The following is a 27,493-nucleotide window of genomic DNA, read 5'->3' as shown; positions in this document are numbered from 1 at the left end:
ACTGCTTTAGGAGCTAGCTTCCATCCTCATCCCTAGCAGGCACAGAAGAATAACTAATTTGCCCAAATTAGCACTGAAGTGGCAGGGTCAAGTTTCAGATCTATTTATTTTTCTAGGGCTGGTATTCCTTTTACCAAGCCTCCTGATTTCTAAGTCAAGTCCTAGGGCACACTTGCTTCCTAACCCATGCCTTCCATTTTTGTCTTGATTCAGTCCTAACATTGGTCCTGAGCTTATTCAAAGTTGTCATTTCTAATTGGGGAGGTCTTATTACAACTATCTCTGCAAACACAGGTTATCAGCATAGCTGTCTCATAAGCCTACAGTGGAGTTAACTCAAGCTACTGAATACGAAATTATTAAATCCGGGAGTTTAGCATACATTTGGCAATGGAGATGGATTAGACTCTTCTTAAGGAGCTCCCTTCTAGAAAGGCTTAACTCTAATATTGGGCCTCATTTCAAAATATGTGCATGAAGGAAAATTAGCACATTTATCACACTGTTTATCCTTCAAGGAATATTTGCTGAATAAATGAAAGAAAGTACTCAAAACCTCCTTGGATACCAAAGTGGAAGAAATGAAAATATTTGTGATGGCCTCTTGGGGTGTTGAAAAGGTCTAGACTTAAAATTATTAAGGGGCAAGAAGATGGTCCTTTTTTCCCCATTTTTTTCCCTTTGACTTCAAATAAAGTAGAATAAACACCGTTATTCTAAAAGCAGTCCTGAAATATAAAGGAAGGTTCATAGGATGCCAAGAAGCATAAAATAGCAAGAAATGCCCTTTAGAGGCATGTTGGAATTTTTAATAGAGTTAAAATTTGGTAAAATACAGATGGAAGAAAATGAAGAATCAGGATGCTTTGTTAAGATACACATTGCTGGGTTCCATGCTTATAGTTGCTGGTGTTAAATGTTATTATTTATATAACATATATTCTTAAAGAAAGGTACTGAATAATGTTTAGTGTTATGTCAGTTACATCATAGTACTTGATACCAGTAAACTTTGGCATGGAGAAATACCAAAAACGTGAAATGAATAGTTATCTAATGCTTTATATATCCTGAATATTTAATTTGTTTTTTCCTGATAGCTGGCAGAAGCTTCACCCTGGGGTACATCCAAATCCAAGGTATCACCGTGGCATCACAACCATGAGCATCATAAAGCAAAGAAACACCGTACAAAGTAGGCAGATAAGAGGTGCATCACATCCGAAATGCCTGGGATGACATCTTGTGCCCCAGGCCCACTGTGGAAGAGTCTGATACAACTCACACCAACACGCCATCTTCCTTATTTTTGCCCATCACATGTGCTATCCCATGCTATCTACATTTTCAAGTGAGATATCTAAATGAACAACAGGAAAGGGAAAATATTCATATCATACCTACGAAGTTCAAAAGGAGAAAACCTCCCTCCTGTGATTCCAGGGGAAGGTTTCCCAGGGAAGCCTTGGGTCAGGTTGAAAGTAGTTTACACCTCATCACCCACAGAACTCAGCCCCCTTCATTGCCTCTCCTTGCTCCAAAGAGGTCTCCTCCGAAGATGCCTGATGCCTTCCCAGCAAAGGGAGTGGCTTATTACTTTCAGCATTGCTATGGATTTTTAGACGCTATGTGGATGAAAGGTATCCCACCCATATTTATATGTTTGACTTCATGACTCATGAAGTCCTATTGTTCTAAAAGGTCATCATTAAGAAACTTTGAGACTCGAGCTGAAACTGATTTCAGTGTTACAAATCTAGGTTTTGATAATTTCCATTTGCAAAATTGAATTGCCAAAAGTCTGATACAATTCTGCAGCTGAAAGGCTTTCCTGGAAAACGAGTGGCTTTTTACAGGGTCACTTCGAGGATCTATTTTGAGAACGTGTAATTGGGGGAGACAAACAGGCTCAGGACTAGAAACCAACTGTGTCCGCACTCTCCAGGGCTTGGGGGTCCGTTTGCCATGCACACGGGAGCAGCTAAGACCGGAAGCATGTTGCGGCGATAGGTTCCCTTGGCCTCTGCGTGCTGCTGGGATAAAGGGCTCAACAAGAAATGGAGCAATACTTCTAAGGCTCAAGTTGGCCCCAGAGCCAACCCTTCCAAGACTTCAAGAAGAGGAGCAAGGACAAGAAGAAAGGCGAAGGTTATCCTTGAGTTAGTGGGTAAACTAAGCGTGTTTCTCTGCTCTCCGGAAAGGCATGGCTGCTGCTGTGACTGGTAGACTGATGGAAGAATGTCACAGCTAGGAAGGAGTGTCAGGGCTCCCAGTTAAGTCCTCACATTTTCATCTGAGGCTCAGGGTCAGGCCTTAACTCAAGTTCCTATTGTTGAAAGCCAGCTCGGGGACACCCTTTCTAATGCTGCCTTCCATTCATATGTGAAGGGCTGTGGAAAGAACCTTCCGAAAGAAATGTAAAACGAGCATTACCCCTTGCTCCAATACTGGCAAGGAACAATAAGACAACCCAGCTGGAATTTGACTAATACTCACCTGATGAAACTGAAGAAAATAGTGTTAAGAGGGAAATGCAAGGAGATGCCGCAAAGTTGTCAAAGACCTACTTCTGGCTGTCCATCAAGCCTTTCTGTAAAGGTTCCTAGGGCTGGGCCCTTACTTGCTATTCTAGGGTCGTTTCTCACAGCTTCCTCCCAGGCATTCACCTTGGCCCGAAAGCTTTTGCATCTTGATCCTTTCCCTTCCCCCACCTCTCAGTCAGTATTCAAAGTCAGGCTAATTTGACTCCTAAACTCGGAATTTTTCCAGCAGATTGAGGAACCAGAGGAAGAGCGGCGTTAAAAACAGTGCCTGGCAGCCTAAAGAAAAGGCCAAATGAACTACTAAATCTATAAATCCGTGGTGGGAAGGGAGAGATGGCCAAACACCAGTGTACCTGAGAGACTTCATGAAAGAAAGAGCGCTTCTGATTGAGTTTTACAGGCCTGGAGGGCAAGTTCTTGTATGAGTTTTCCTTAGTGGCCAGTACAGTGCTTTCTGTGTGGTTTCTGTTCAGTAACGTTTTGTGGATGATGATGAAATTTGCTATTATAATTAAGTCAATGGAAACCATTCAGTCTTTTGGAGCTAACAGTTATTTCTCTTTTCTTTGCCTAGTGTGTGTGTGTGGGGGGGGATGGGCAGACCCAGTTTTGATTTCTTCTGGATAAATGTGTGTGAGCATCCTGTTGATGGGGTTCCCTTCAGGAAGAAAGGTGTGAGGAACAAAACACCGACTTCAATCTTGGGTCTGTAGACACTTTGGATAGCTCGCTTTGTGGTGTTTTCATGATTGAGAGTGACCCAGCCTGTAGGTTTAATAGAAACATTGGCCCCAGTGTGCCTATCATATGCTTTTCTCCATCTCCGTGTTTCATTTATGTCCTAATCCATGGCCTTCTGGGAAATAGTTGGGTAAGGAAGTACTTGGGGGACCTCTCAGTTGCTCTCACGCTATTTTGTTAGCCTACAGTATTCACACATCCTCCTCCACTGTGAGCTGGAATTCGGCCCTGGACCTGTGCAACTGCCATAGGGCTGACTACAGGGGAAAGAAAATGTGAAATGTGAAATGTGAAATGGCTTTGTTCAAATGTGAGTCAGGGATGTGTTCTGTTTATAGAAGGAGGAAATGACATTTGGAGGAAATTGGTTCAGGGAGAAATGCTGTCATTATGTAAGCATTCAAGCTTTAGGAACAGACTAGCAAGGGGAGCAACCTTGGCTGACTTGGAAAGGTCCCAAATGTGTCTTTTGTTCATGGCAGGGGGATGAAGAGTGGGGGCTTTCGAGCCTAACAGTCCTGGGTCCAGCTGAGCCACCCAAGGACACTGTGGCCCTCAGCCTCTGTAGTGTGAGAGAGAGTAACGACAGTTGCCTATAACCGTTTCACTGGCATTCTGATCAGTTGTTGCAAAAGATCAGGATCCATGTAAAGTGGCTCGCAGTGATTGTAACGGTAGCCATTAGAAGGCAGTGTGTGGAAGGCCCCGAATTACACACTCCGGTGACCAGCTTCGCTGGTTCTTGACAGTAGTCGTATGAGGTCAGTAGAAACAGCCCATATCACTCTTATTATTTGAGTCAAGGTCTCATTATGTCTCCCTGACTAGCCTGGGATTCTCTATGCAGACCAGGTTGGTCTTGAACTCATAGAGGCATGGGGCACCATGCCCAAAACAACTATTTTTTTTTATTTTAAGACTTTTAAGTTTAGTCTTATTTTATGTGCATTGATGTTTTGCCTGAATATGTGTTTGTGGGAGGGTGCCAGATGCCTTGGAACTAGAATTACAGATAGCCGTGAGCTGCCATGTGGGTGCTGGGAATTGAACCCTGGTCCTCTGGAAGAGCAGTCAGTACTCTTAACCATTGAGCTGTTTCTCTAGCTCCCCAAAACAACTATTATTATTAATGTTAATATACCACACAGTTCAGATTGAAATAAGTAATTCTACCTCCTAACCCTACCCTGATAAGAGTTTCTAGAAAACCTCTCCTGTGGCTCCCTCGCCCCCAGGGCCTTAAAAATCTTCCTGTGGGGCTTGAGTGCTGGGGATGCTCCACCTGGTGATTTGCTAGGAAAGACAGCAGGCCTAGAGAGCAAGTATTTCTAATGCAAATAGTGGCTGAGAGCTTTTGCAGTGGGAGACAGGAGGTCAAGTTTTTCAGGCAAAGAATAATAATTGTGGGTAATTCTCTAACAAACAAGCTTGTTTTGGGAGGAGATTGCAAATAAGAGTCATTCACATGCTGGAATCTTTCTTAAAGAAAAAAAATGCTGGAACTTCCCAGAGAGCCAGCACTTCCCTCAGCTACCAGGGAAGAGAAAGCCTCCTTCAGAAACAGGACAAGGTAGAGTCTGTTCACAAGGGGTGGCGGCAAAGCACTGTGGGCCTTCTCCCAGCCGGCCCCTGCCCTGGGCTTGTCTTCTTGTGCAGAAGCCAGAAGGCCGAGCAAACAGACTCTAAACAGATGGATCCCCGCCAGCACCACCACTGCCACCAAGGCATTTGAACCTTCCCCTTACTTCTTCCACACTGAGGCGGCCTTTCTGGAAACTAGATCTTACAGGAAGAGGAGAAAGGCTCTCTCTCAACAGAGTGTGGAGTTCAGAATGTGAGCCAGAGGTCCACAGCCTTGGCAGTTTCTGGCAGAGAGAGAGGCATACAGGCTTGGCGGAAGGTCAGATCTGTGAGACAGGGGTTAGGGCCAATCATGCAACCGAACACACTCCTCCAGCCCCTCAGGACAGCTTGTTTGTGGCCCCTAAAGGCTAAGTTACTTGAATGCTAACTGAAAACAATGTGGGCTCAAGTTTTCCTTCGGCCTTGGCGATACAACATTATAGAGTGTCACCAGCTCACTTCAGCTTTCTAGACCCAAATGCTTTCAGTTTACAATCCTCACCCTCCACCCCAGTCACTGCCAATTCTGTGGATGTGGTAGAAAGGGAGCCCTATGGGTATGGTCTCCAAAATCCATGGAAATATGAATAGTTGTCATAGATTTCATGTTGTGTGTTGCTTCGTAGTAGAAGGTCAGTTACACTGTTCTCCAGTGGTGTTTTGCAATGTTCTTTTCTTTCCTTTTTTTTGAGACAGGGTCTCCCTACATAGCACTGGCTGTCCTAGGACTCAGTCTCTAGGTTGGGCTGGCCTTGAACTCACAGAGATCCACCTGCCTCTGCTTCCTAAGTGCCGAGATTAAAGGTGTGCGCCACCAAGAGTGGTTACACTATACTCTTCTAAGTCCATCAGTGGGCACTAGTGGTCATTAGTGGACATTAGTGGTCAGTAGACTGAGCTGAATTCCTGGGAGCACCAAAGACAAGAAAATTAAGTATGATTTGCCTGATAATGCAGAGACACTAAGATTTAACATCCAACCAATTTCTCCCTCATTTTACAAAAGAGGCAATTGAGATGTAGTGATTTGTCCAAGATCTAACAGCTAGTAAATGACAGAGCCATTCATTTGCAATTTGCATTTTCAAAATGCTGCAGTTACAATATGCAATACTATGCAATACGAATTATAGTTCAAGCAGGATTCGGGGGGTGAAGAAATTATCAAAATGTGTGCTGTCCTGAGGCATAAAGGAGATTAAGTGGGGCATGCACAGTAGCTAAACCCAAATCAGTGTGAAAATGTTCTAGCCACTACACAGTTTCCTCTTTGTACTAATGTCCATATATTTTAGCTGTACATAGATGTAATGTTTGATCTACATTGTGTTGCAATCTACATTTTTCACTTAATAGAGTCCACATACTTACCACTTTAGTTCCTAAATAGCATTTTATCTAGTCAAATAGGTTACCTGTTTTTAGATTACTGTTGAACTTCAGGATTGTTTTCTCTTCTAGTTTTTTTTTTCTCCCATCATTAAAAACAGTGGGCCTTGGATTGGCCTGGCAATTTTCCACCCCCTTCCCTCTGTTTTATTTGAGATCAGTTCTGTGAAATGTGCTCTTGGGAACAGGAGGGCAGGTAGGTGGAGGATGTGTGTAAAGAGCTTTCAAACCCAGTTGCCCTCCACCAGTTTGTTGTCTCTGTGTATCAACAGGGATGAGGAGATTAGATCATTGGAGAGATGGGGTACACGTGATCTTTAGGCGGAGAAAGGAAGCTGAGGCTTCTTGGCTGAGGACACTTGCTTCTTCTTAGTCCCCTCCCCTCCCACGCTGGGAGCCTTTGCTTGGCCCTTCTGGGACTTCCTCTTTGCTGTGCAGAATCGGCACAGAAACAGCCTTGCTGCTGCACAGTAGGATGGATGGTTTGTGCACCAGGACTAGGCAAAACCACACATGGAGGAGTGTGAACATCTACTGTGCTTTGACAAATCAAATGCTTGACACTCATTTATATACTCATGTGTATAAACTGGGGATTTGCATTCCAAATATCAGCCCGTAATTAAACTTACCCTCACCCTCCAGTAGCCTTTTGGGTTTGGATCTTTTGAGAAAGAGTCTTATCAGATAACCCCATCTAGCTTGGTACTCAGTGTGTAGTCCACACTTGCTCAAACTCATGTCAATCCTCCTGCCTCAGCTGCCTCAGTGCTGGGATTACAGATATGTTCTCATTCCCATGCACTGCATGCTCCCCTCTCCCCTTTTAAAAAACATTGACTGGTTCTACGTACACTTGGACTTGGGTATGCTTTTGATCACTTACAAATTATTCTTTTAGTAATAAGTAGTATGTTTGAGTGTCCAGTCCATGATTTCTTGGTCCTCATTACAATTTTTGGGATGAATGTTTTTCTTCCATTTTTATGGAGGAAGAAACCAAGGCTTAGAAAGATATTGAACTTGGACCAGCTTAATTGGTAAAAGTGCATGCTGCCTGACAATGCGTAGAGTCTCTAGAATCCACAGTAAAAGGAGACAATAGACTCCTGAAAGTTGTTCTCTGACCTCCATGCTGAAGCCATGACATTCACCCACCTGAGTGCAAGCATGCACATTCGGGGACACACACACACACACACATACATACACACACACACACACACACACACACACACACACACACACACACACGATACTACTAAGTAAAATAAAAATTAAAAGAGAGGGAAGAAGGAAGGAAACTAATTTGCCCAGAGTCACATAGCTCGCATGTGCCAGATCTATGACACTCATTTATATACTCATGTGTATAATTTGTCTGATTCTAGAGCCTTTGTCCTCCACCCTTTTATGATCTTACACAGTACCCCTGGGTTGCTCAGTTTGGCTCCAAACTCTTGGGCTGTCCTGATTGTCCTGTCTCAGTCTCCTCAGAGATGGGATTACAGACATATTGCCATCGTACCCCCATTTTATTCTTGATCTTGTTCTGCCCCATATACTGTCCTCACTTATGATGACTAACCCTCATCATAATGACTACATAGTGTTAACTATCAAATGAGATACAAACTACCAAAGTGCCTTATAAAGTATAAAAAACCTGGCATAAAAATATGTAAGCATTTTGTAAAGGTAAGGTACTGCCACCACCTGGTTTTTGTTTAGCTACAGTGATTAGGTTTTCTTTTTCAGAATGGGTCTTACTGTGTCACCTTGGCTGGCCTGGAAGTCTTAGAGGGCCATGCTAGCTTCAAACTTACAGAGATCTACCTGTGTCTGCCTCCCAACTTCTAGCATTAAAGGCTTGTGCCATGATGCTTGGCCCAAACTTTTAAAAAAGAATTTATTTTGTGTGAATACACACACACACACACACACACACACACACACACACACACACACACACACACATCATGTGCATACCCGGTGCTTGTGGAGGCCAGAAGAGGGTGTTGAATCCCCTAGACCTGGAGTCTTAGGCAGTTGTAAGCCGCTGGATGTGGGTGCTGGAAACCAAACCCCTGTCCTTCTCTTTTCTTTCTTTCTTTTCTTTTTGTTTTTTTGTCTTTTTTTTTTCAAGACAGGGTTTCTCTGTGTAGCTCTGGCTGTCCTGGAACTTGCTCCATACACTAGGCTGGCCTCGAACTCACAGAGATCCACCTGCCTTTGCTTCCCCAGTGCTGGGATCAAAGGTGTGTGTCACCACCCAGCTCCCTTGTCCTTTTCAAAGAGAAGCTAGTGTTCTTAACTGCTGCGCCCTCTCTCCAACCTTTAAGTTACCTACACTGATTTATAGGCTGCTACCAGCCACATAACCTGGTCTAATAGTCATATGACTGAAGGGGCTTCGTAGTTTTTGTACTAAAAATATTTGTTTTGGGGAGTGTGCCCCTGGTGATTGCTAGAGGGTGTTAATTTGCATTGAGATACTCACCAGTATGGGGTTTACCAGTATTGATGTTCTTTTGACACATGGGGGTCTTACTCATATTTTCAAAGGGATTAGATGTTGCAGATGTTGCTCCCAGATACTGTAAGGGGAAGTCTCCTCTACCTCAGATCTTGTGGGTGATTGATGAAATGGGATAGCACTTGAGGGACTTGCTATCCTCGATACTTCCCCTCCTAAGGGAGAGAGCCAGAATTAGACACATGGGATCTTCATACTCAATCAGATACTATTCACACCGGGGGAAGCCTGAGGTAACCGTTCTTTGGATACCATCCCTCTCACTTATTTCTTTTCTTTTCCTTTCTTTCTTTCTTTCTTCTTCTTCTTCTTCTTCTTCTTCTTCTTCTTCTTCTTCTTCTTCTTCTTCTTCTTCTTCTTCTTCTTCTCCTCCTCCTCCTCCTCCTCCTCCTCCTCCTCCTCCTCCTCCTCCTCCTCCTCCTCCTCCTCTTCCTCCTTCTCTTCTTCTTCTTCTTCTTCTTCTTCTTCTTCTTCTTCTTCTTCTTCTTCTTCTTCTTCTTCTTCTTCTTCTTTTTGAGACAGGGTTTTTCTGTGTAACAGTCCTGGAACTCACTCTGTAGACCAGGCTGTCCTCGAACTCACAGAGATCCACCTGCCTCTGCCTCTAGAGTGCTGGGATTAAAGGTATGTGCCACCACCACCCGGCTCCATTTCTTCTTTCTTTTTTCTTTTTCTTTCTTTCTTTCTTTCTTTTTTTTTTTTTGCTTTTTGAGACAGGGTTTCTTTGTGTAGCTTTGTGCCTTTCCTGGAACTCACTTGGTAGCCCAGGCTGGCCTCGAACTCACAGAGATCCACCTGGCTCTGCCTCCCGAGTGCTGGGATTAAAGGTGTATGCCACCACCGCCCGGCCTCCATTTCTTATTTCTTAAATCTCTGTTTTTGTTGAAAATGCATACCATGTCCAATATCAGGGAGAGGGACATATGTTGTATCAGGCTTTATCATAGGAAATCAAAGTATAAAATGTTACTAAACATCCTGGTATGTTACCTGTGTGTACCGTTGTCCCTTCTTGTCTGTGAAATGCCCTCTGTGTGTAACTCCTTCTTGAGTATGATGTGCCTCACTATTTCACTAAATTCTGATGGGACCCTCCACCACAGATACTATTATCCTTATATTACCGATGAGGAATTGAAGGCTCAGAGGGATTAACTACCTTGTACCAGGGTGTAGCTACCAAACAAAACTATTGGCTGCTTTCACCTTCCAAAGAAGAAAAGGGTAAAAGATTGGCATTGAGAATAAAGAGAACTTGAGCCATTAACCTGGACAATGTCAGGTGAGTCATTCCATCTGTCTTCCTACTACGGCGGAAATTCACGAAAGGATTGCGCCCAACAATTACTGGCATTATTTCCCGGCCTTATATTGATGCCCCTTTCTGAAATCTGTACACCTATTTGTGATCACTTTTCATTAGAATTAAACACGTTTAGTTGTTTAGAAAATAAAAATAGAGATTTAAAATAGGAAGGTGTGTAGTAGAGGTCATCCTGGAAATGGCAACTGAAAATGCCAGCACTGCTCTCGGTAAAGCTGAGTGTTGCTGCCACCTAGTGAGTAAAAGTAACATGGCATTCATGCAAGGTCAAGCCTGTATAGGCCCACAGAAAAACACCAGTGCTCAGTCAGCTGAGAAGTTAGTTACCTCAGGGATACCACGGGTATATTAGACATCACCGTGTTGATTTCCTTTCTTTATGTTTTTGAGACTGGGTTTCTTTTTTTTTTTCCGAGACAGGGTTTCTCTGTGTAGCTTTGCGCCTTTCCTGGAACTCACTTGGTAGCCCAGGCTGGCCTCGAACTCACAGAGATTCACTTGGCTCTGCCTCCCGAGTGCTGGGATTAAAGGCATGCGCCACCACCACCCGGCTGAGACTGGGTTTCTTTATGTAGCTTTTATTTTGAAGACAGGGTTTCTCTGTGTAGCCCTAGCTGTCCTGGAACTCATTCTGTAGACTAGGCTGGCTTTGAACTCAGATATTTGCCTGCTTCTGCCTCCCAAGTGCTGGAATTAATGGCATGTGCCACCAGACTTGGACTTCTTTAATTTTTTTAAAAGGATTTATTCATTTATTTTATGTATGTGACTGTTTTGCCTGCATATACATATGTGTGTGCACCACACGTGCCCGGTGCTGGAAGGAGTCAGAAGAGGGTATCTCATCTCCTAGAACTGGAGTTACAGATGGTTGTGAGCCACCTAATGTAAGTGCTGAGAACCAAACCCAGGCCCTGCGCAAGAGCAGTAAGTGCTCTTAACTGCTGAGCCCCGTTCCATTATCTTTAAGCCAATATATTTTCCTTTGAGCAAAATGGGTTGGGAGAAGACCTACTCTGGTCATTAGTTAAGTAGTCTGCTTGACTTATAGATGTTACTCTCAGAGGCTGTCAGAGGAAGCCCAGCTCCAAACAGCCACTTATACTGTGTTCTCCCCATCTCCTAGCTAGAGTCCAGGGACCTTACAACACCTGAAAAGGCGAGACCCATCCTCCGAGACCATCTAGACCGTGTAATATCAACTGAAGAGGAAAGTCAATTTGACCCAAGTCACACATAGAGTTGGTGCAGGTGAGGCTGGCCTGGTTGCCTATTGCCAAAGCACCGTTGAAAGGGAACAGAGCTGCTTTAGGACAAGATTTGGAGATGTATCAGTGCTGGGGACATATTCCGGTTGGGAGGAATTCTGAAGAGCTGGGAATTTGGCTCTCTCTCCTAGACTGAGGGGAAGGAACTGTCATTGGGACTTTTGCAGAAAGGGAGCCTGGGCTGCAGAGAAGGTCTCTCACTGCAGTGGATTGCAAACGTCATTAGGTCATTAGATAAGATCCTGCCCTGGGCTCCCAGCACACCAGGCAGAACCTTACCTTTGTCCCTGCTGTTAAGAAAGACTATTGGGGGGCTGGAGAGATGGCTCAGCGGTTAAGAGCACTGACTGCTCTCCCAGAGGACTCAGGTTCAATTCCCAGCACCCACATGGCAGCTCACCACTGTCTCTTAACTCCAGTTCCAGGGGATCTGACACCTTCATACCAATGCACATAAAATAAAGTTAAATAAATTATATTTTAAAAAAGAAAGACTATTGGAAGTGAAACTAAGAAGCAGAAGTTCCTGCACACTGACTTGGTTTGAAGAGCTGGAGATTGGTCCTGGGGTGCCATGCATGTCGGACCAGAGCGGGGCTGCTGTGCTCCATCTCCTGCCCTTCTCCCACACCTCCTCTCACCCTTGCTTGTTGAGGCTGCCTCACCAAGTTCCGCAGTCTGTCCTGGAACGCACTCTGTAGACCAGGCAGACCCTGGTATCGAGATTCTCCTCCCTCAGCCTCCAGAGTCACTGGGAGTGTGGGTCTGTGTCACCAGGCTCAGTTTAGGACATAGTATCTTTGAAAACCCAGAAGCACTTATTCCCCTGATCAGAAACACGCCAAACTCGCATCCCCTAGTTGAGATAATCCACTTGTCCTGTCCTTCCAGGACAGCCAACGACCGTAATAAGAAGACCGGTAGTAACAACTGCTGCTATCAGCATGGGTACCCACTGTGTCTCGTGTTTACAGTCGAGTAAGCTGAGGCTCAGAGAGCAGTTTAAAGTCACACCGCTTTCCTTGATGACCTCAGTTCTCAATCAGCCTCCTCCAGTTCATTAATACCAGGAAACCGGCGGGGAGTGTGCTCCTAGCTCCTACAGGGCATTTGTCCTTCTGTGGAGCTTCCCTCCATAGATACTCAGTCCCTTTTTGTCAACTGGCACACAGTGGACCATCATTCTAGCTTTTTCTCAGGAAATAATCAATTGGCCTGTAGGGGGAGAGATTAGCCCAGAAAAATATTTTCCCTACTGCACAAACACTTGCTTGCTAGCCGTGGGCGGAAAAAGGAAATTGGCCGTAGGAAGACATGTGACTGATGGGAAGAGTACTGGAGTATCTATTATTGTTTGAGATTTTCAGAACCACTGCTTCTGCCCATTAACTCGGATAATTGAAGAGTTAATTGTAGTGAAGAAATTCAAATCTTTCTCTTTCACAGGCAAAAATCTCATCAGTAGTAAACAATTGTTTACAGAATTAATCACAGAAAGGAATGTACCTCCTATTAGTATTTGTGGTTAAATATACCTTCTTTCTCCTTGAATTAGTGATCAACTGAAGTGGATCATTAAGTATCTATCTATCTATCTGTCCATCCATCCATCCATCACCTACCTAGCATATATCTTTGTGCTACAAACAGAATATTCACCAACATAATTTCTCTCTTGCTCCACCTCTTCTTCGACCTTTTTTGGTACCTTAGGCGGGAGTATAGGTTAACATAAATTTAACGTTTTATAGAGACTACTAAGCAGGGACATTTATAGTATGTGAACAGGAAATAGGAAGAAAGGAAGTGAGGAAGCGAGGTTAGGATTACAGGCAGCTTTGTATTCAGTGGGGGTCATCAAAGGAGGAGAATGGAGCGGCAAGAGAGATGGTTCAATAGTTAATAGCATTTGCTGCTCCTCCGGAGGACCTGGGCTTGATTTCCAATGCTCACACGGCAGTTAACAACTGTATGTAGTTCCAGTTTCAGGGAACCTGATGCCATCTCCTGACCGCTGTAGGTACCAAACACACATGGGGTGCATATATGCATATACATACACAGAGGTAAAGCATTTAGTCAAACAGAAAAAAATTTAAAATCTGAAAGAATAATGGGCCATCTCATATCTAGACCCTGAGCACCAAGATGAGTACCAAGGAAAGCAAGCAGAATTTCAGTTGTTTTCTAAATTCAGCCTGAGATACAAGAAGACAAGAAGACCATGAGTTCTTTTCCAGGAATTAAGAGGAGACCTCATGGATCATGAGATTTTTTCCCGTGTTGTCAAGTTTGTTGCTGGGCATGTTTTAGGCATTCATTGAATATCTAGTAAAGCAAAAGGAATTATCCTAGGCTTCAAGAATCAAGTTCTTTCTCTCCTCTCTCTCTCTCTCTCTCCTCTCTCTCTCTCTCTCTCTCTCTCTCTCTCTCTCTCTCTCTCTGTCTCTGTCTGTCTGTCTGTCTCTCTTTCTCTCTGTGTGTTTAAAGTACAAAAGAAATAGAGACTTTATTTTTGAGAGCCAAGGGAAGATTATAAAGATAGTAAAAGTTCTCATTGCATTTTGTATGAGTTCTAACTGCAATAATGAAGCACACATGGACAATTCCTCAGTGACTTCTTATAGACCCCTTTTAATTTATCTACCAAGGGCTGGAGAGATGACTCAGTAATTAAGAGCACTTGTTCTTGAAGAAGACCTAGGTTCACTTTATGACTCAAAGCTCCAGTTCCAGGGAATCCAATGCCTTCTTCTGACCTCTTTAGGCACAAGGCATACACATACTGTGCACATACATACACGCAGGTGAAAATCTCATGTTCATAAAATAGATAAATCTAAAAAAAAACTATCTATAGTGTGCATTTCACCCTAAAACATTTGAAATAAGAAACTTTGTAAAACAAAACAAAATAAACAAAAGAAATTGTGTGTGTGTGTGTGTGTGTGTGTGTGTGTGTGTGTGTGTGTGTGTGTGTAAAAGACAAAGGAGCTGATTGTGAAGTTTCCTTTTCAGGACTAGGTCAGTTCTTCCTCGCAGAGGTCAGCGGTCATTTCTTTGATATGGTATGTGAACAGTTCCCCCTAATTCTCCCTTTCTTCCCTTGCTCTGCAGTGCCATTTTCTCCAAGCTTGCGACTGCTACTTTCAATTTAAAGCAGGTAGCCACTGCTGAAATTATGCATCTGGGGAAGAGGCAGATGGAAATGATGTGAAATCCTGTGTAGGAGCACTTATTATATACCAAGTAGGGTGCTAACAAACAAGCAGATGAAAAGGTTCTCAACAGCATTAGTCATCAGAGAAATGCTGATTAAAGCCACAGTAAGATGCTCTAGTGTGTCTATTAGGATGGCTAAAACAAAGACAAAATGGATAGCATCCAAAGCTGATCAGGAGACAGAGTACATGAACCTCTTATAGACTGCTAGTGAGATGAGAAATCTTCAAGGGAAACGGGATGGAATGTGTAATAATTCTCTCTTCGAAGAGAAGACTTAAGTTCCTGATCTTAACCTGAAATTTGGTCAAAAAGGAGAGTTTATCTGCCCTGATTGTTATTTAAATTAAATACTTCTGGGAAAAAGGGATTCAGTGTCAATATCACACTGCCATTTTTAGCTAGCAGGTTTTTATAAAGCTCCCCAGGATCAGTGGCTCTTGCAGAACTGATAAAAGGAAGCATGTGATCACAGGATTTACTGTACCCTTCACAATCAATATTGATTCCTTTGCCTCATTAATGGCCGCTGCATTCATCAAGAATAGGGTTCCTCCCTAGCTCTGTCCTTTCCCCAACAACTATAAATTACCATCAAGGCCCCCTCTTATCTTTACCTGACTCCAATCACTCTCCTAGCTTAAGAACTCTAGGCAGCTTACTACACAGATGTTGCTATGACTATGTTTACCTGAGTATCTGCCAGGCTGGTTGATACAGGAAAATAAATCTATGCTTTCTACTTTTCATTTCTGGAGGGGATCTGTCTGGAGTTAATTGAAATAACGATCATCGAGCTGTCTGAACAAGCACGCATGCATTGCACAAGGCAACTAAACTAAGCTGGAAAGTAATCTAAAGTGATGATTACTATATGTAACCAGGAGCTTGTGTTGTTACTACTTATCTGAATTGTTCATTGCGAAGCCATTTTTTGGACTGGAAAATTATATAAACAATACCATTGCCATCTGGTTGATTTCATTCTGGGAAGTTTGGCTAAATACCATCCACCAGAAATCTTTGTAACTGTGATCATTTATAATTGTTCTAAAAGAATTGATTGAACACTTTTTCATCTGTGGAAATCAAGTGGCTTTTGTATGGTTTTGATAGGGAATAATTTGGGAGACCTTTCCTTCTGTAAATGATTCAAACTTTCACCCTCATTTATAAATAAACCACAAATCTTTCTGAAGGCAGAAAAAGTATGCTATGTCAGTTATGTGTGTAACAGAATCATTGAACACTGAAAACAGTCTTCCTCTTTTCCTTTAGTTCTGCCTCATCTTGGGTGGGACTTTAGATCTTTATTCCTCTCTACCTATACCACCCTATGATTCTCAGCATCTCCCAGCATCTCTCCTCTCTCTGTCTCCCTCTCTATATCTCTGCCTCTCTCTCTCTCTCTCTCTCTCTCTCTCTCTCTCTCTCTCTCTCTCTCTCTCTCTCTCTCTCCACCTATCCATCAATCCTCCCAAAGAAACTCAGTGTTAGCTAGCTAAAGACTGTAGAAAGAAGTTCTGTGTTTCTTGAACTTTCTGTATGGTGTTTGGGGATGGATGTGTCATGCTTTAGTGGCCACCATTACCTCTCTAAGCCCCATGGAGGATGAACAGGAAGCAAGCACAATAGCAAACAAAGGAGAAAAGGAGCAGAGAGTCAGGAGGTGGTCAGGAAACATTAGAATGAGCTAGTAATGGTCATAATAACTTCCATTTACGAAGTGTTAGCCCCAGTGCTTGATATTTCCCTATGCCTTATCTCATTTCTTCCTCATGCTATGTCTGTGAGAGAGACATTATCTCCATTGATGCTGTGGAACACTGATGAGTTTGGTACAGTCCTCGGCAATGTTCCCAAAGTATACTCCAAAGCACTCAAACACTGGTGCTTTTTGTATTCAGAGGCAGAACTCCCTTTCAACCACTAACCTATTAGCTGGCAAAAAGAGTCTAGAAACATACAGAGCCATCTATGAGAGCAGGGCCAAACCAGCTTCCTGGATGCACTTTGCTCTGTTCCTAGGGAGCCAGACAAAAGACATTTGTTTACTTATTGGGCAGGGGATCTGTGAGAGCAGGATCCAGACAATCAATATGAGGTTTGGACACAGGATGGGGCCAGGAAGGACCAGGTTGATAATAAGTAGAGTCACTCATCACCAAGGACAGCTCCAGGCTTGCTTCTCAGGCAGCAGGCTCTTTCATTTGCCCAGGAGCTTTCTTGCCACATCAAGTAAGTCCTTCCCGCATCCCACCTGGGGGCATGTGCTGCTACTGCTGCTGCTGAAGTGGCAGCTGACAGCTCCCAAGTATGAGCAGTGTCAAGGTGGGGGTTAGACTTCTAAGGAGTAGCCCGTGTAAATCCTCCAGCCCCGATCTTGCCCAGCTCTGAATTCTAGAGTCGCACACAGGGCAGCAGCCTCTATGAAAACAAGCAGCCTGCCATGTTCATCTCAGCACTAGGTATAGAATACATTATAGACAGAATCAGTAACATCTGTCTTTTCTGGCCCTTATTTAACTTATCTGAATTATGAAGCCTCTCCATGTTTCCGGTTTGTAACCATTGTAAATGATGCAAAAGGAGAATTGGAGACAGAGACAGATAGGAAGAACGAGGGAGAATTAATTTACCACAGGGTGAAATGAAAATGTACCAAAGTGTAATGGAATTTCATTAACTTCGGAAATGATGATGAATGCTGTCCAAATAATTCTTACTAATGCATAATTCACAGCTGAAAATAGAGCCAAATTCTCCTAAAAAGCACATCCATTTATGCCCCCAAATTAATTTGGTATGTTATTCAGGATGGTTGACAGGATAAAAGATCTACTATGAAATATAATCATCTATTAAGCTTGAGAATCTACGAGTCTTTCTAGTTTAGTAGAAGCTGGTAGCTGATAACAAGTGGAACCTTGAGAGGCAGACACCCACAGTTCTCGTTCTCATGATTTGAATTTCCCCAAAGACATAATTTCAGACATAACCACACAGAAGTTTGGATGAGCTTTAAGGTCTCCATAGCAACCGTGGCCCAATTCATATATATATATATATATATATATATATATATATATATATATATACAGAAAGCAAATTAAAATCCGTTTCAAAAGATCCCAATGGGGTCAGGAAAGGGCCCATACATATTCTGATGGGCAATGCCACTACTAATTAATATTACATGTTTGTAAAATATGCAAATTATATAGGTAGTATATTACATATATTTATGTATAATTATACCAAGAGATTTTGAATATCTTTTCCATTGTTCACAATAAGCGTCCTATTCCACAAACCCTCAGTGACATTTTGCACTTAGTGTCTCAAGACTATGAGCTTTTAAATGATTTCTTCCAGAAAAACCTCCCTTATATGCTTTTTCTATCCTCAGGAGAGTGGTAATGGGAGAGAGACCTTTTTACCTTTACAGCTGACACAAAGCCCACCTGTGGTTGGCAGAGAGAGAAGACTGTCATTGGCTCAGATCCCATCAATGGGAATCTGTAGATCCACAAGCCCCTCAACACATGTACACATTATGGCTTTTCTAACCTGTGGGTCCCTTAGCCAGAGTGCTGGTCACATATGGTGGCAGTTTACTCAGAGGTGAATGCCTTCCTCTTGTAGGAAGCACTACACGTAAGGGAAAGCTGGTAAGGGGAGGGTTAAGGCCCACAGTGTTACCTGAGTCTATGATAAAGAGGCCCTGGGATAGGAATCAGATACGACGACGGCTTGGTGATACTGACACCTTAGTAAAATAGGAAGGTGGCCACCAATGCCTTACAATGGAGATACCACAGCTTCTTCCTGCTAGGAATCCATTAACTCAGAGAATCCCTTTTGTAGGAGTATGGACAAGAAAGTCAGATTTGTTCTGAAACTCGTAATGACATCCTCCTGCAGAGGGTCGGGTAAAGGTAGGGAGGTATACTAATATAGGGAAATTCTTTTTTCTTTTTCTTTTCTTTTCTTTTCTTTTTTGATGTTTTGAGACAGGGTTTCTCTGTGTAGCCCTGGCTGTCCTGAAACTCACTCTGTAAACCAGGCTGGCCTTGAACTCACAGAGATCCACTTGCCTCTGCCTCTTTGAGTGCTGGGATTAAAGGGATGTGCCACCACTACCCAGCACTTTTTATTTTTGAGAAAGAATGTATAATTCTGAATTCTGTGGTTCTAAGTGAACGCAATGTTGACCTTGGAATCAGTGGCTTTGATTAAGTAGGAGAAGAGCCAAACCTATAATCTCCTTTCCCTAGGTGAAGTGCAGGGTATTGGTATGGAGGTATAATTTGGGAGTCACTAATTTCTAGAACTACCCCTTCTCTATCTTAATGCAGAACCCATTATGTGGATTTTAGTACTATTAAACCAATACAAGGAGGGTAGCAACAAGTGATGTCATCAGGAAAGAGGGTAGCCATTGGCTTGCATTATACCATTAGGGGACACTGGTGAATGAGCTCATGTTGTCCCCCTCCCCTGATTTTCAAATTTTATTTTATTTTATTTTTGAGACATGGTCTCTCTGTGTAGTCCTGGCTGTCCTGGAACTCACTATGTAGACCGGGCTGGCCTCAAACTCACAGAGATCTACCTGCCTCTTCTCCTAAGTAGTGGGATTAAAGCTTGTACCACTATACCCAGCTCACTGGGATCCCATAACCTCTAGATTTAATGGGTGCTATAGTCTTCATTGCATTATATTCGTAGTTTGAATATTTATGTTATTTGTGGAAGTACTAACATTTTACTCATTCTAAATCATTATTCATGACTGAATGATCTCTGTGGAGGTACAGATGTCATAGATGGCCAATGTTTCCTTCATTAACATTAAGACTAATAGAGTATTCCTAGAAAATATGACAAACCCTATGAATCCTTTTTTCCCCTTTTTTTTTCCGGAGCTGAGGACCCAACCCAGGGCCTTGCACTTGTTAGGCAAGCGCTCTACCACTGAGCTAAATCACCAACCCCTGAATCTTTTTTTTTTGAGACAGGGTCTCTCTATATTGTTCAGGCTGTCCTGGAACTTCCTATGCAGAGCATATGCAGAGCTTCTGCCTCCCAAGTGTTGGGATTAAAGACTTGTGCCACCGTGCCAGGCCCAAACCCTATCAATCTTAGTGGCAGATCCTATGATAGAGTGATGTGCTATTACTGGTACATAATCACTGTGGCAACAGGTGATGTCATTCTGAAGGAGGTCAGCCATTGGACCTTGTTCCACCAATGAAAAAACTTCCATAAATGAGCCATAAAAGTAGGAACACAGCAATTGACTACTTCCTTTTACAGGGAAAGGTAACTGGAAAGGTGGCTGACTTCTCAAAATAGAGGCACACTGGCTGGCCTGCTTGGGATCCCTTTGGCCAATTAAAGTACTTTGCACAGATATGTGAAGAACAACATCAGAATGATTTCTGATTTCTCTATTTTCTTATCTTGGGTAGTTGTGTGGGGTATTGATGTGAAGATGTTATTTGGGGAAATTGATTCTTTTCTCTGTTACCCATGTCTCTTAATGGCAAACCTCATTATTTGGAGTTCCGTGGTGTTAAAGTAGTCTATTGAAGGTGGTGACAGAAGATACAGTCATGGAGTAGGCCAGGCATTGGCTCAATTTCCACCAATGGAAAAGCTTGGGTAAAGAGGTCAAGATGCCAAAGGAGACATCATGGCCCCTCCCTTCCATTGATTTCCTTAGTTTCTCAGACATTCTTGGGCTGAAAAATGAATTGTAATAGGTAGGTAATCTCTTAGCATTGGGTTTGTTCTGGTATTTATGACATCTGCAGCACTCAGCATTTCATCCTTTAGGGAGAGTGTGTCTTTTGGTGAATTGCAGTTGTTGATGTAGAGAGCATTACCTCACACTCTCTAGTCTGGATAAACATAGACTTGGGCTTCTTTGGTAACAAGTGAACACAATGCCTGAGTTTTGACTATTCTTTAAGTAGGAAGATAGTTATTGACCATTAGTGGAGAGGCCACCCATGTTTTGCAGTAAAGACTTCATGTCTTTTTACTACTAAGGGTGCTTCCAGTCACTCAAAGAACATCTTGTGTAGCTATGTGAAAAGTAGTGTCAGAAATGACTACCTCACACCTCCGGACTTTACCACTGGTGGGAAGCAGGGTGTTGGGGGGAGGTGTAATTTGAGGATCATTACCTTCTAAATCTACCCCTTCCATGTTAATCCAGAACTCACATGAATGAGGTTCAGTACCATTAAACCAGTACAGTACAGGCAGCAACATTGATGTCATGAATAAGGAAGGCAACCATTGGTTCACCCTCCACCAATAAGAAACCTTTCTCCTCTTGTAGCAAGCACAGCACCCTCCAGTACTATGAAAGCTAGCCAGTAAGGATGAAACTTCCAGGTGTGTATCAGCTTGATTTCTCCAGTGAGTCACTTCAGAATGGCGTGTCTTGAGCAATAGGGTCTTAGCATCAAGTTCTGGAGGGCAGCCAAGAGTATTGGCAACTCTTTTTTAATATAGTTTTCAAATTTTAAATTTAGCTTAAAATATAATTACATCATTACATCATTTCATCCCTTCCCTTTCCTCCCTCCAATTCCTCCCATGCCTCTGCCACCATTGCTCCCTCTCACATCCATGGATTTTTCTTTGTTATTGTTTTACACACACACACACATACACACACACACACACACACACACACACACACGCACGCACGCACGCACACACGCACACGCACACGCACACGCACACGCACATGCACACAAAAGCTTAAATACATAAATACAACCTGTTAGGGACTTTTAGTTTTGCTTGTATGTGTATAGATGATTTTAGCATTGACCTCTTGCTATTAGGTAACCAATTGGAGAGCTCATCCCCCAGAAAGACAACTCACCCGTTCTCAGCATTCTTTAAATGCTTTTAGATATTTTATCTAGTGGTAGGGACCCATGAGATTACCCCTTCCAAATTAGCATGTCTGTTGGTGTCCTTGTTTAGGCAGCCATGTTGTGAGGGTATCATTGTTGAAGCTTCTGTCATTTCTAGAGAGACAATCTCACAACAGACTTCCTGGTCCCCTGACTCTTACCATCTTTCCATCCTCTCCCTGTTTTGTTTTTGTTTTTGTTTATTTATTTTAATTTCTTTTTTTTTCAGAGAGGGTTTTTCTGTGTAGTTCTGGCTGTTCTGGAACTCACTCTGTAGACCAGGCTGACCTGGAACTCACAGAGATCCTCCTTCCTCTGGAATGCTGGGATTAAAGGTGTGTGTCACCACTGCTTGGTGGCAATTACTTTTGTCAAATTCATTGGCAATTACTTTTTTTTAGACAGAATTTCTCTGTGTAACAGGTCTGGCTGTTCTAGTACTTGTTCTGTAGACCAGGATGGCCTCGAACTCACAGAGATCCTCCTGCCTTTGTCTCCTGAGTGCTGGGATTAAAGGCCTGCCACTTTAAGTGCTGTGCTGTTAACCTGGCCGCCTAACTGGGGTAACAGATGATGTCATCACAAAGGAGTGTAGCTATTGGTCAATTTTCCACCAATGGGAACGTTTTAAAAGTTCTTGCTCCCAAAGGTAGTTTCACTGGCTCTTGTCTTCCATATGTGCCCTCAGCACTTCAGTGTTGAAAAGTAGATTGTAATATGTGAGCAATTTTTAAACATTGGATATAGAAGTGATAACATTCACAACTCTCTTAACTGAGTGTGTTAGTGAGGTACCAAGGTAATAGGACCATTACCCACTGGGTCTAATCTGATCGCTCTTCATGGTTTTAATCTTATGATTTTGTATTCTGTTCTGAGAAGTAAACACAATGACTAGTCAAAGAGTGGTCCTGATTGAGGAGAGCAGAGGGCAACAGAAACCTTAGTGAAGAAGCCATCAATGCCTCACAATGGAGGCGTCAGGGCTTCTTGTTGGGGGTCTTTTCAGGCATTCTGAGAACACACTGTGCCCCTGAAAAGTAATGCCAAAGATAATGCCTGTAACCTTCTATTCTTATTTCCTGTGATAGAGTACACAGTATGGGTATGTGGAAAACACTATGTTCTAGGACCATACCTGTCAGTTATTTATCATGGTGACAGATGACATCACTATGAAGAAGGGCACCTATTGGTTCACCTTTCACCAATGAGAAAGCTGCAATCAGGGTACCTCCCCTTCCCCTCCACCCCCAGTTCAGAAATGAGGCAACATGGTCCCTCCTTCCCTTGGAGTCCCTGAGTCTCCTCAAATTCCTCACACTAAAATTCAAATAACAACATGGAATTTTAAAAGATTAAATTCGTTATGGAAATAATAAAAATGTGAACTAAAATCTTCAGCTTTTCTCCTTAGGTGTTGTGGCATGTTTGTAAATGTAGGGAACTTAATTCCTGGTGTGTTCCCACCAATATTCCCTGTACTAACCCAATGGCTGGATATCTTATATTGAGAAGGGGACAGTATCCTGGATAGGATCAGAGTGGCCTTGATTAGGAAGGAGCATGGCCATTGGCCAGTTTCTCAAGGTGGGAAATGTTACCAGAGAGGCCATCTACACATCACAATGGAGGCATCATGTCTGCCTTTTTGTCTCTTTGGAGTCCCTTCAGCAAATCAGAAAGCCCCTTACTCTAATGTGTGAAGAGTTATGTCAGATGTCACCAGAAATGCTCAATTTTTGCAGCTTGGGTAAATGTAGGGTGTGGATTCAGAACTGTAATTTTGGAAGGTCTATACCTTTGGCTCACCTGTGAGTCTTAATCCCAGTCCTTGGGAATTGAATTTCTGTTTGTGTTAAATTCTCCTATTAACTGTGGGAGTGGATGTTGTTATTATTGAGGAAGACAGCCATTTGCACAACTTCCACCAATGAGAAGGCTTGGATAAAGAGGTAATGATGCCAAAGGAGGCATCGTGGTTCCTCTCTTCCATAGGCTCTCTCAGCATCTAAGATATTCTTCCTCTGAGATACCCGTATTCTGAAAAGTTAATTATAATATGTAGGCATTATATTCACATTAGATTTGGTATAGGATTGATGATATCTGCAGCACTCAGAATTTTGTACCATAGATTAGGGTATGTCATGTGTGTAGATGTCACCGAGGGTCTGTTATTTACATTCTCCTACTCGTCTTGATAATTGAACACGTAAGTCTGGATTTTTTGATGAGAAACGAACACAGTGACTAGCCTTTGAATGAATGGTTTTGATTAAGTGGGGGACAGCTACTGGCCACATTCCTCTAGTGGGAAGCCTTAGTCTAGAGGCCACATATACTTCACAATAGAAGTTTTGTGTCTTTTTTTCTAAGTATGTCTTCAGCCATTCACAGGGCATCTTGTACAGAGGTGTATAAAAAGAAATGTAAAAGATGAATTCATCAAGCCTCTAATCTTCTTCTCATAGAGATTTGGGTGTAATACTGCAAATACTACATTTTCAAGCATGCCTATAGAGTCTTCATGAGGACCTTATAACTTGGGGTTCTGTGGTAGGAAGCTAGGTGATGGAATTATGAAACTAGACAGCTATTGGTGGTAACCCATGATGTCATTAAAAAGCTAAACAGCTATTAATTCTAACAGGTGATGTCATTTTGAAGCTAGATAGCTATTAGCTCACCTTCTATCAATGAGTCTTGGGCAATGCAGGCACACCGTTTCCCGTACTCAAGCTTCGTGAACAGTCCCTTCCTTATGTTCCTGTGCTAAACTGGAGCTGCAATGTCAATAGTGATAGGTTATTTACTAAATGCAATATTAATTTGGAAAATTGTGACTTATGGGAGACTGTAAATCTTTTAGTGTCTGTAAGTTTAAATTTCAGTGAGGAAGTTTTATGCCCAGGGAACCCTCTTATCTCTTTCTATGTTGTCACCCTGTGATTTGGCATTTTGTGGCAAACAGTGAGAATAGTGGCTACTTATAGAGTATTTTGATGAAGGAGGAAGACTACCAGTGGCTGCATTCCTCCAGTGAGATACCTTAGTAGAGAGGCTTTCAGCTCTTCACTTTGGAGGCTCAGGACTCCTTCTCCCTCTGGCTTTTTTCAGGCAGTTTATGGTTCCCTTTTTTCTAAAATGTGAATAATCCATTTATTAGCAACATGTATAACAGCATCAGATACAATGCATTCCTCTTTCTGGAGTGTAGTGTGCATGTGGTGCTTGTGGTGTGTTGTAGGGAAAATGACTTTTTTGGGGGGAAACTCATCTTTATTTTAGTGACCCAATCCCCAAATATTAGCTATTGCCATGGTAATCAAGCACATTGGCTTGAGGTGTCTATTGGCCTGCCTTCCCTTCCACTAATAAGAATCTTTTGCCACAAGGGCCGTCAGAGTCCCAGAGGTATCATGGCCAGTTAAAAGAATCTTCTGGTGACATGTGTTATAATGTTAGATAACATGTGCCCCGACTCTTGAACTGCTTCACTTAGGAAAGGAATGATCCTGTAGATGACTAACTAGGAAATACACGAAGTATCTCTTGGTCCCATTTCTCTTAACTGTCTCCACTCAGACTCCCTTCTAATATTATGATGTCATAGACTCATGTTCTAGTAACCTAGCAACTCTTGTCAATGCATGGTTACATTAAAACACAAGATTTACCCTATTAGCCAGCATCTTCTCTAAATATCTCAAATTAAAATTTTCTTTAGAACTGTTGAGTGATTGGAAAGGAGCTCACTTACAGTACCTTAGCATCCATTCAGCATCCTGTATCAATTGCTACTTGTCTACCGCCCCCCCCCCCCCCCGCCCCGGTCTTATCCATCTCCCATGGCTCCTCCCTGCCATCTCTGTTGCAGGTACTTAGTCCCCAGTGTAGGAACTACTAACCTTCCTCTACCAGAAATGATAGTTACTTCATCCTCACCCAAGGAAATGGCACTTACTTTTCAAAATCCATGATCACCTTAGAAGCCTTCTTTCAGCCCCTAGTTTAAATTCTTCCTTTTGCTTCTAGAGTGAATTAAGACCCTAGAACTGAATCTTTGTCTTATGTATGGACCATAATACCTGCTTAGTACCTTTATCCCTTTACCTTCTATTTCTTCCTTTATTTAAAATGTGCTTATATTGAATGAACCCCTTCCAGGTGTCTTCAATTCTCTTTGGCGGAAAAACAATCAACAACACATGAATAATATGTCAAGAACCATTTTGGGAGAATTCACTCCTACATCCCGGCTTGGTGACTCCCCTCTACTACCTGTTGTATGTATCCCATTCACTGACCCCACTCTTTTACCTCCTGTGAGCTCCACCTGCTTCTTTCTGTGCTCCTTAATTGATGTCAAATATAAGTGCTTACCTGGTTGGCAGAAGTATGTTGTTAATTCTCTCAAATGAGCCTCTTTACAAAGATGTATCTTGATGTGTTCTTTCTGGCTCTTCTCTAGGGACTGAGCTGGCCCAGGAAGCTGGCCTGTATTTATACCCTGGCCACACCCACTCCGCTAACTGTATTCTAAGCAAGCTATTATGACATAGGCTGAGGTATGATGTAAGTGGGCCAGGGCTAGGTTATGTGAGCATATTTCAATGTCTGAATACTTTTCAAGGCAAAAGAGTCATATTTACGTATAAGCACAAAGATTGGTATAATAATTGCTATCACAAAAATTTCCCAACATTCTGTATCCACAATCCCACTGCCCTTTTTGTTCACAAAGTATCTGAATAGGCACTAGCAATACTGGTACAATGACATGGGTATCATCAGCGGCTTGTTTATTGAGTCTTATTAGACTAGTAGGCAAGACATATCCCTTTATTTAAGGCCTATTATAGTAATAGCAAGGCTGGAGAGATGGTTCAGTGGTTTAGAACACATATAGCTCTTCCAGAGGACCTACATTAGGTAGCTCATAATCGCCTGTAACTCCAGCTCCAGTGGATCCAATGTCTCTTGTCTCTGTGGGCACTTGTGCTCATGTGCACACGCCTGCATAGACACATGTACACAATCATAATAAAAATAATAAAAATAAATCTAAAAAGTAGTAATAGCAAGATATGTGAAGACTTTAACTTAATGGTTCTCCATACTTTAAAAACAAAAACAAAAAAAATTGTCTTAAAAAAAGCACTCATTGGGAGTGTAGCTTAATGATAGAGCATGGGGTTAATATATACCAGGTCTTGGGCTCAAGTTCCATCACCAAACACAACCACAAAACGTAGAAAAGCATGCTTAACTCTTCTGTAGTTTGTTGTCTGGCCTTCTGTAAAGTACTGTTGCTCTGTCTTTTGTGAATTATGGGATATAATGTCCATTGTTATTTTCTACCTGAAAATGGAAAACCCTTTCTTTGCATACAGGTATAAAAACAAAAAGATCTATATACTACATAGACCTTTTGAGTTTCTTAATTGTTTAAAGAGTGAAATCAGCTAGGCATGGTGGCACATACCTTTCATCCCAGCACTTGGGACGCAGAGGCAGACAGGTTTCTGTGAGTTCAAGGCCTGCCTGGTCTATGTAGCTTATTCTAGGTCAGTCAGAGCTATGCAATGAGTTCCCATCTCAAAAAACAAAACAACACAAAACAAGAAGTAAAACTAGATATTGGCATATAGAGTAGGCTACCATAGACTTACATTTACAGAAGATAAAGATATCAAATCTACTCAGCTTCATTGATTGCTGTAATGTATAATTACCAACCAACACAAAATACAGTAGTTTTTATAGTGATCATTATATGCCGTTGGGTTAGTTTGACCTCAAACTATTCTGCAATAGAGATTTTCTGACCTCAACTGAAATACCTCTAGAAATGGACAAAGTAAAGAACTCTTACATGTATTTGAGCATCATCCAAAGCAAAA

General features: G+C 42.4%; 1 protein-coding gene across 5 annotated transcripts in view; it reads right to left on the bottom strand.

Moving 5' to 3' along the window:
* The window catches only part of Map7d3 (MAP7 domain containing 3), a 55,750-nt gene extending 29,624 nt beyond the window's left edge, over positions 1 to 26,126 (bottom strand). For 2 of the 5 annotated variants that reach the window (XM_042269094.2, XM_076561868.1), the window contains exons 1-4: positions 25,974 to 26,117; positions 24,639 to 24,729; positions 24,278 to 24,373; positions 8,797 to 8,987 (exon numbers count right to left, since the gene is read on the bottom strand). In XM_042269094.2, coding sequence (XP_042125028.1) covers positions 8,797 to 8,851 — 55 coding nt within the window. In that variant the 5' untranslated portion in view covers positions 8,852 to 8,987; positions 24,278 to 24,373; positions 24,639 to 24,729; positions 25,974 to 26,117. Of the gene's footprint in view, positions 1 to 8,796; positions 8,988 to 24,277; positions 24,374 to 24,638; positions 24,730 to 25,973 lie in introns of all 5 variants that reach the window. The other 3 variants (XM_042269095.2, XM_076561867.1, XM_076561869.1) reach the window with 3 other exon arrangements.
* Between the last annotated feature and the right edge of the window lie 1,367 nt (positions 26,127 to 27,493).

This window comes from Peromyscus maniculatus, chromosome X, assembly GCF_049852395.1.
Source record: "Peromyscus maniculatus bairdii isolate BWxNUB_F1_BW_parent chromosome X, HU_Pman_BW_mat_3.1, whole genome shotgun sequence".
NCBI lineage: Eukaryota > Metazoa > Chordata > Mammalia > Rodentia > Cricetidae > Peromyscus > Peromyscus maniculatus.
Note: the sequence above shows the minus strand (reverse complement) of the source record. Positions and strands in the feature narration are given on the sequence as shown.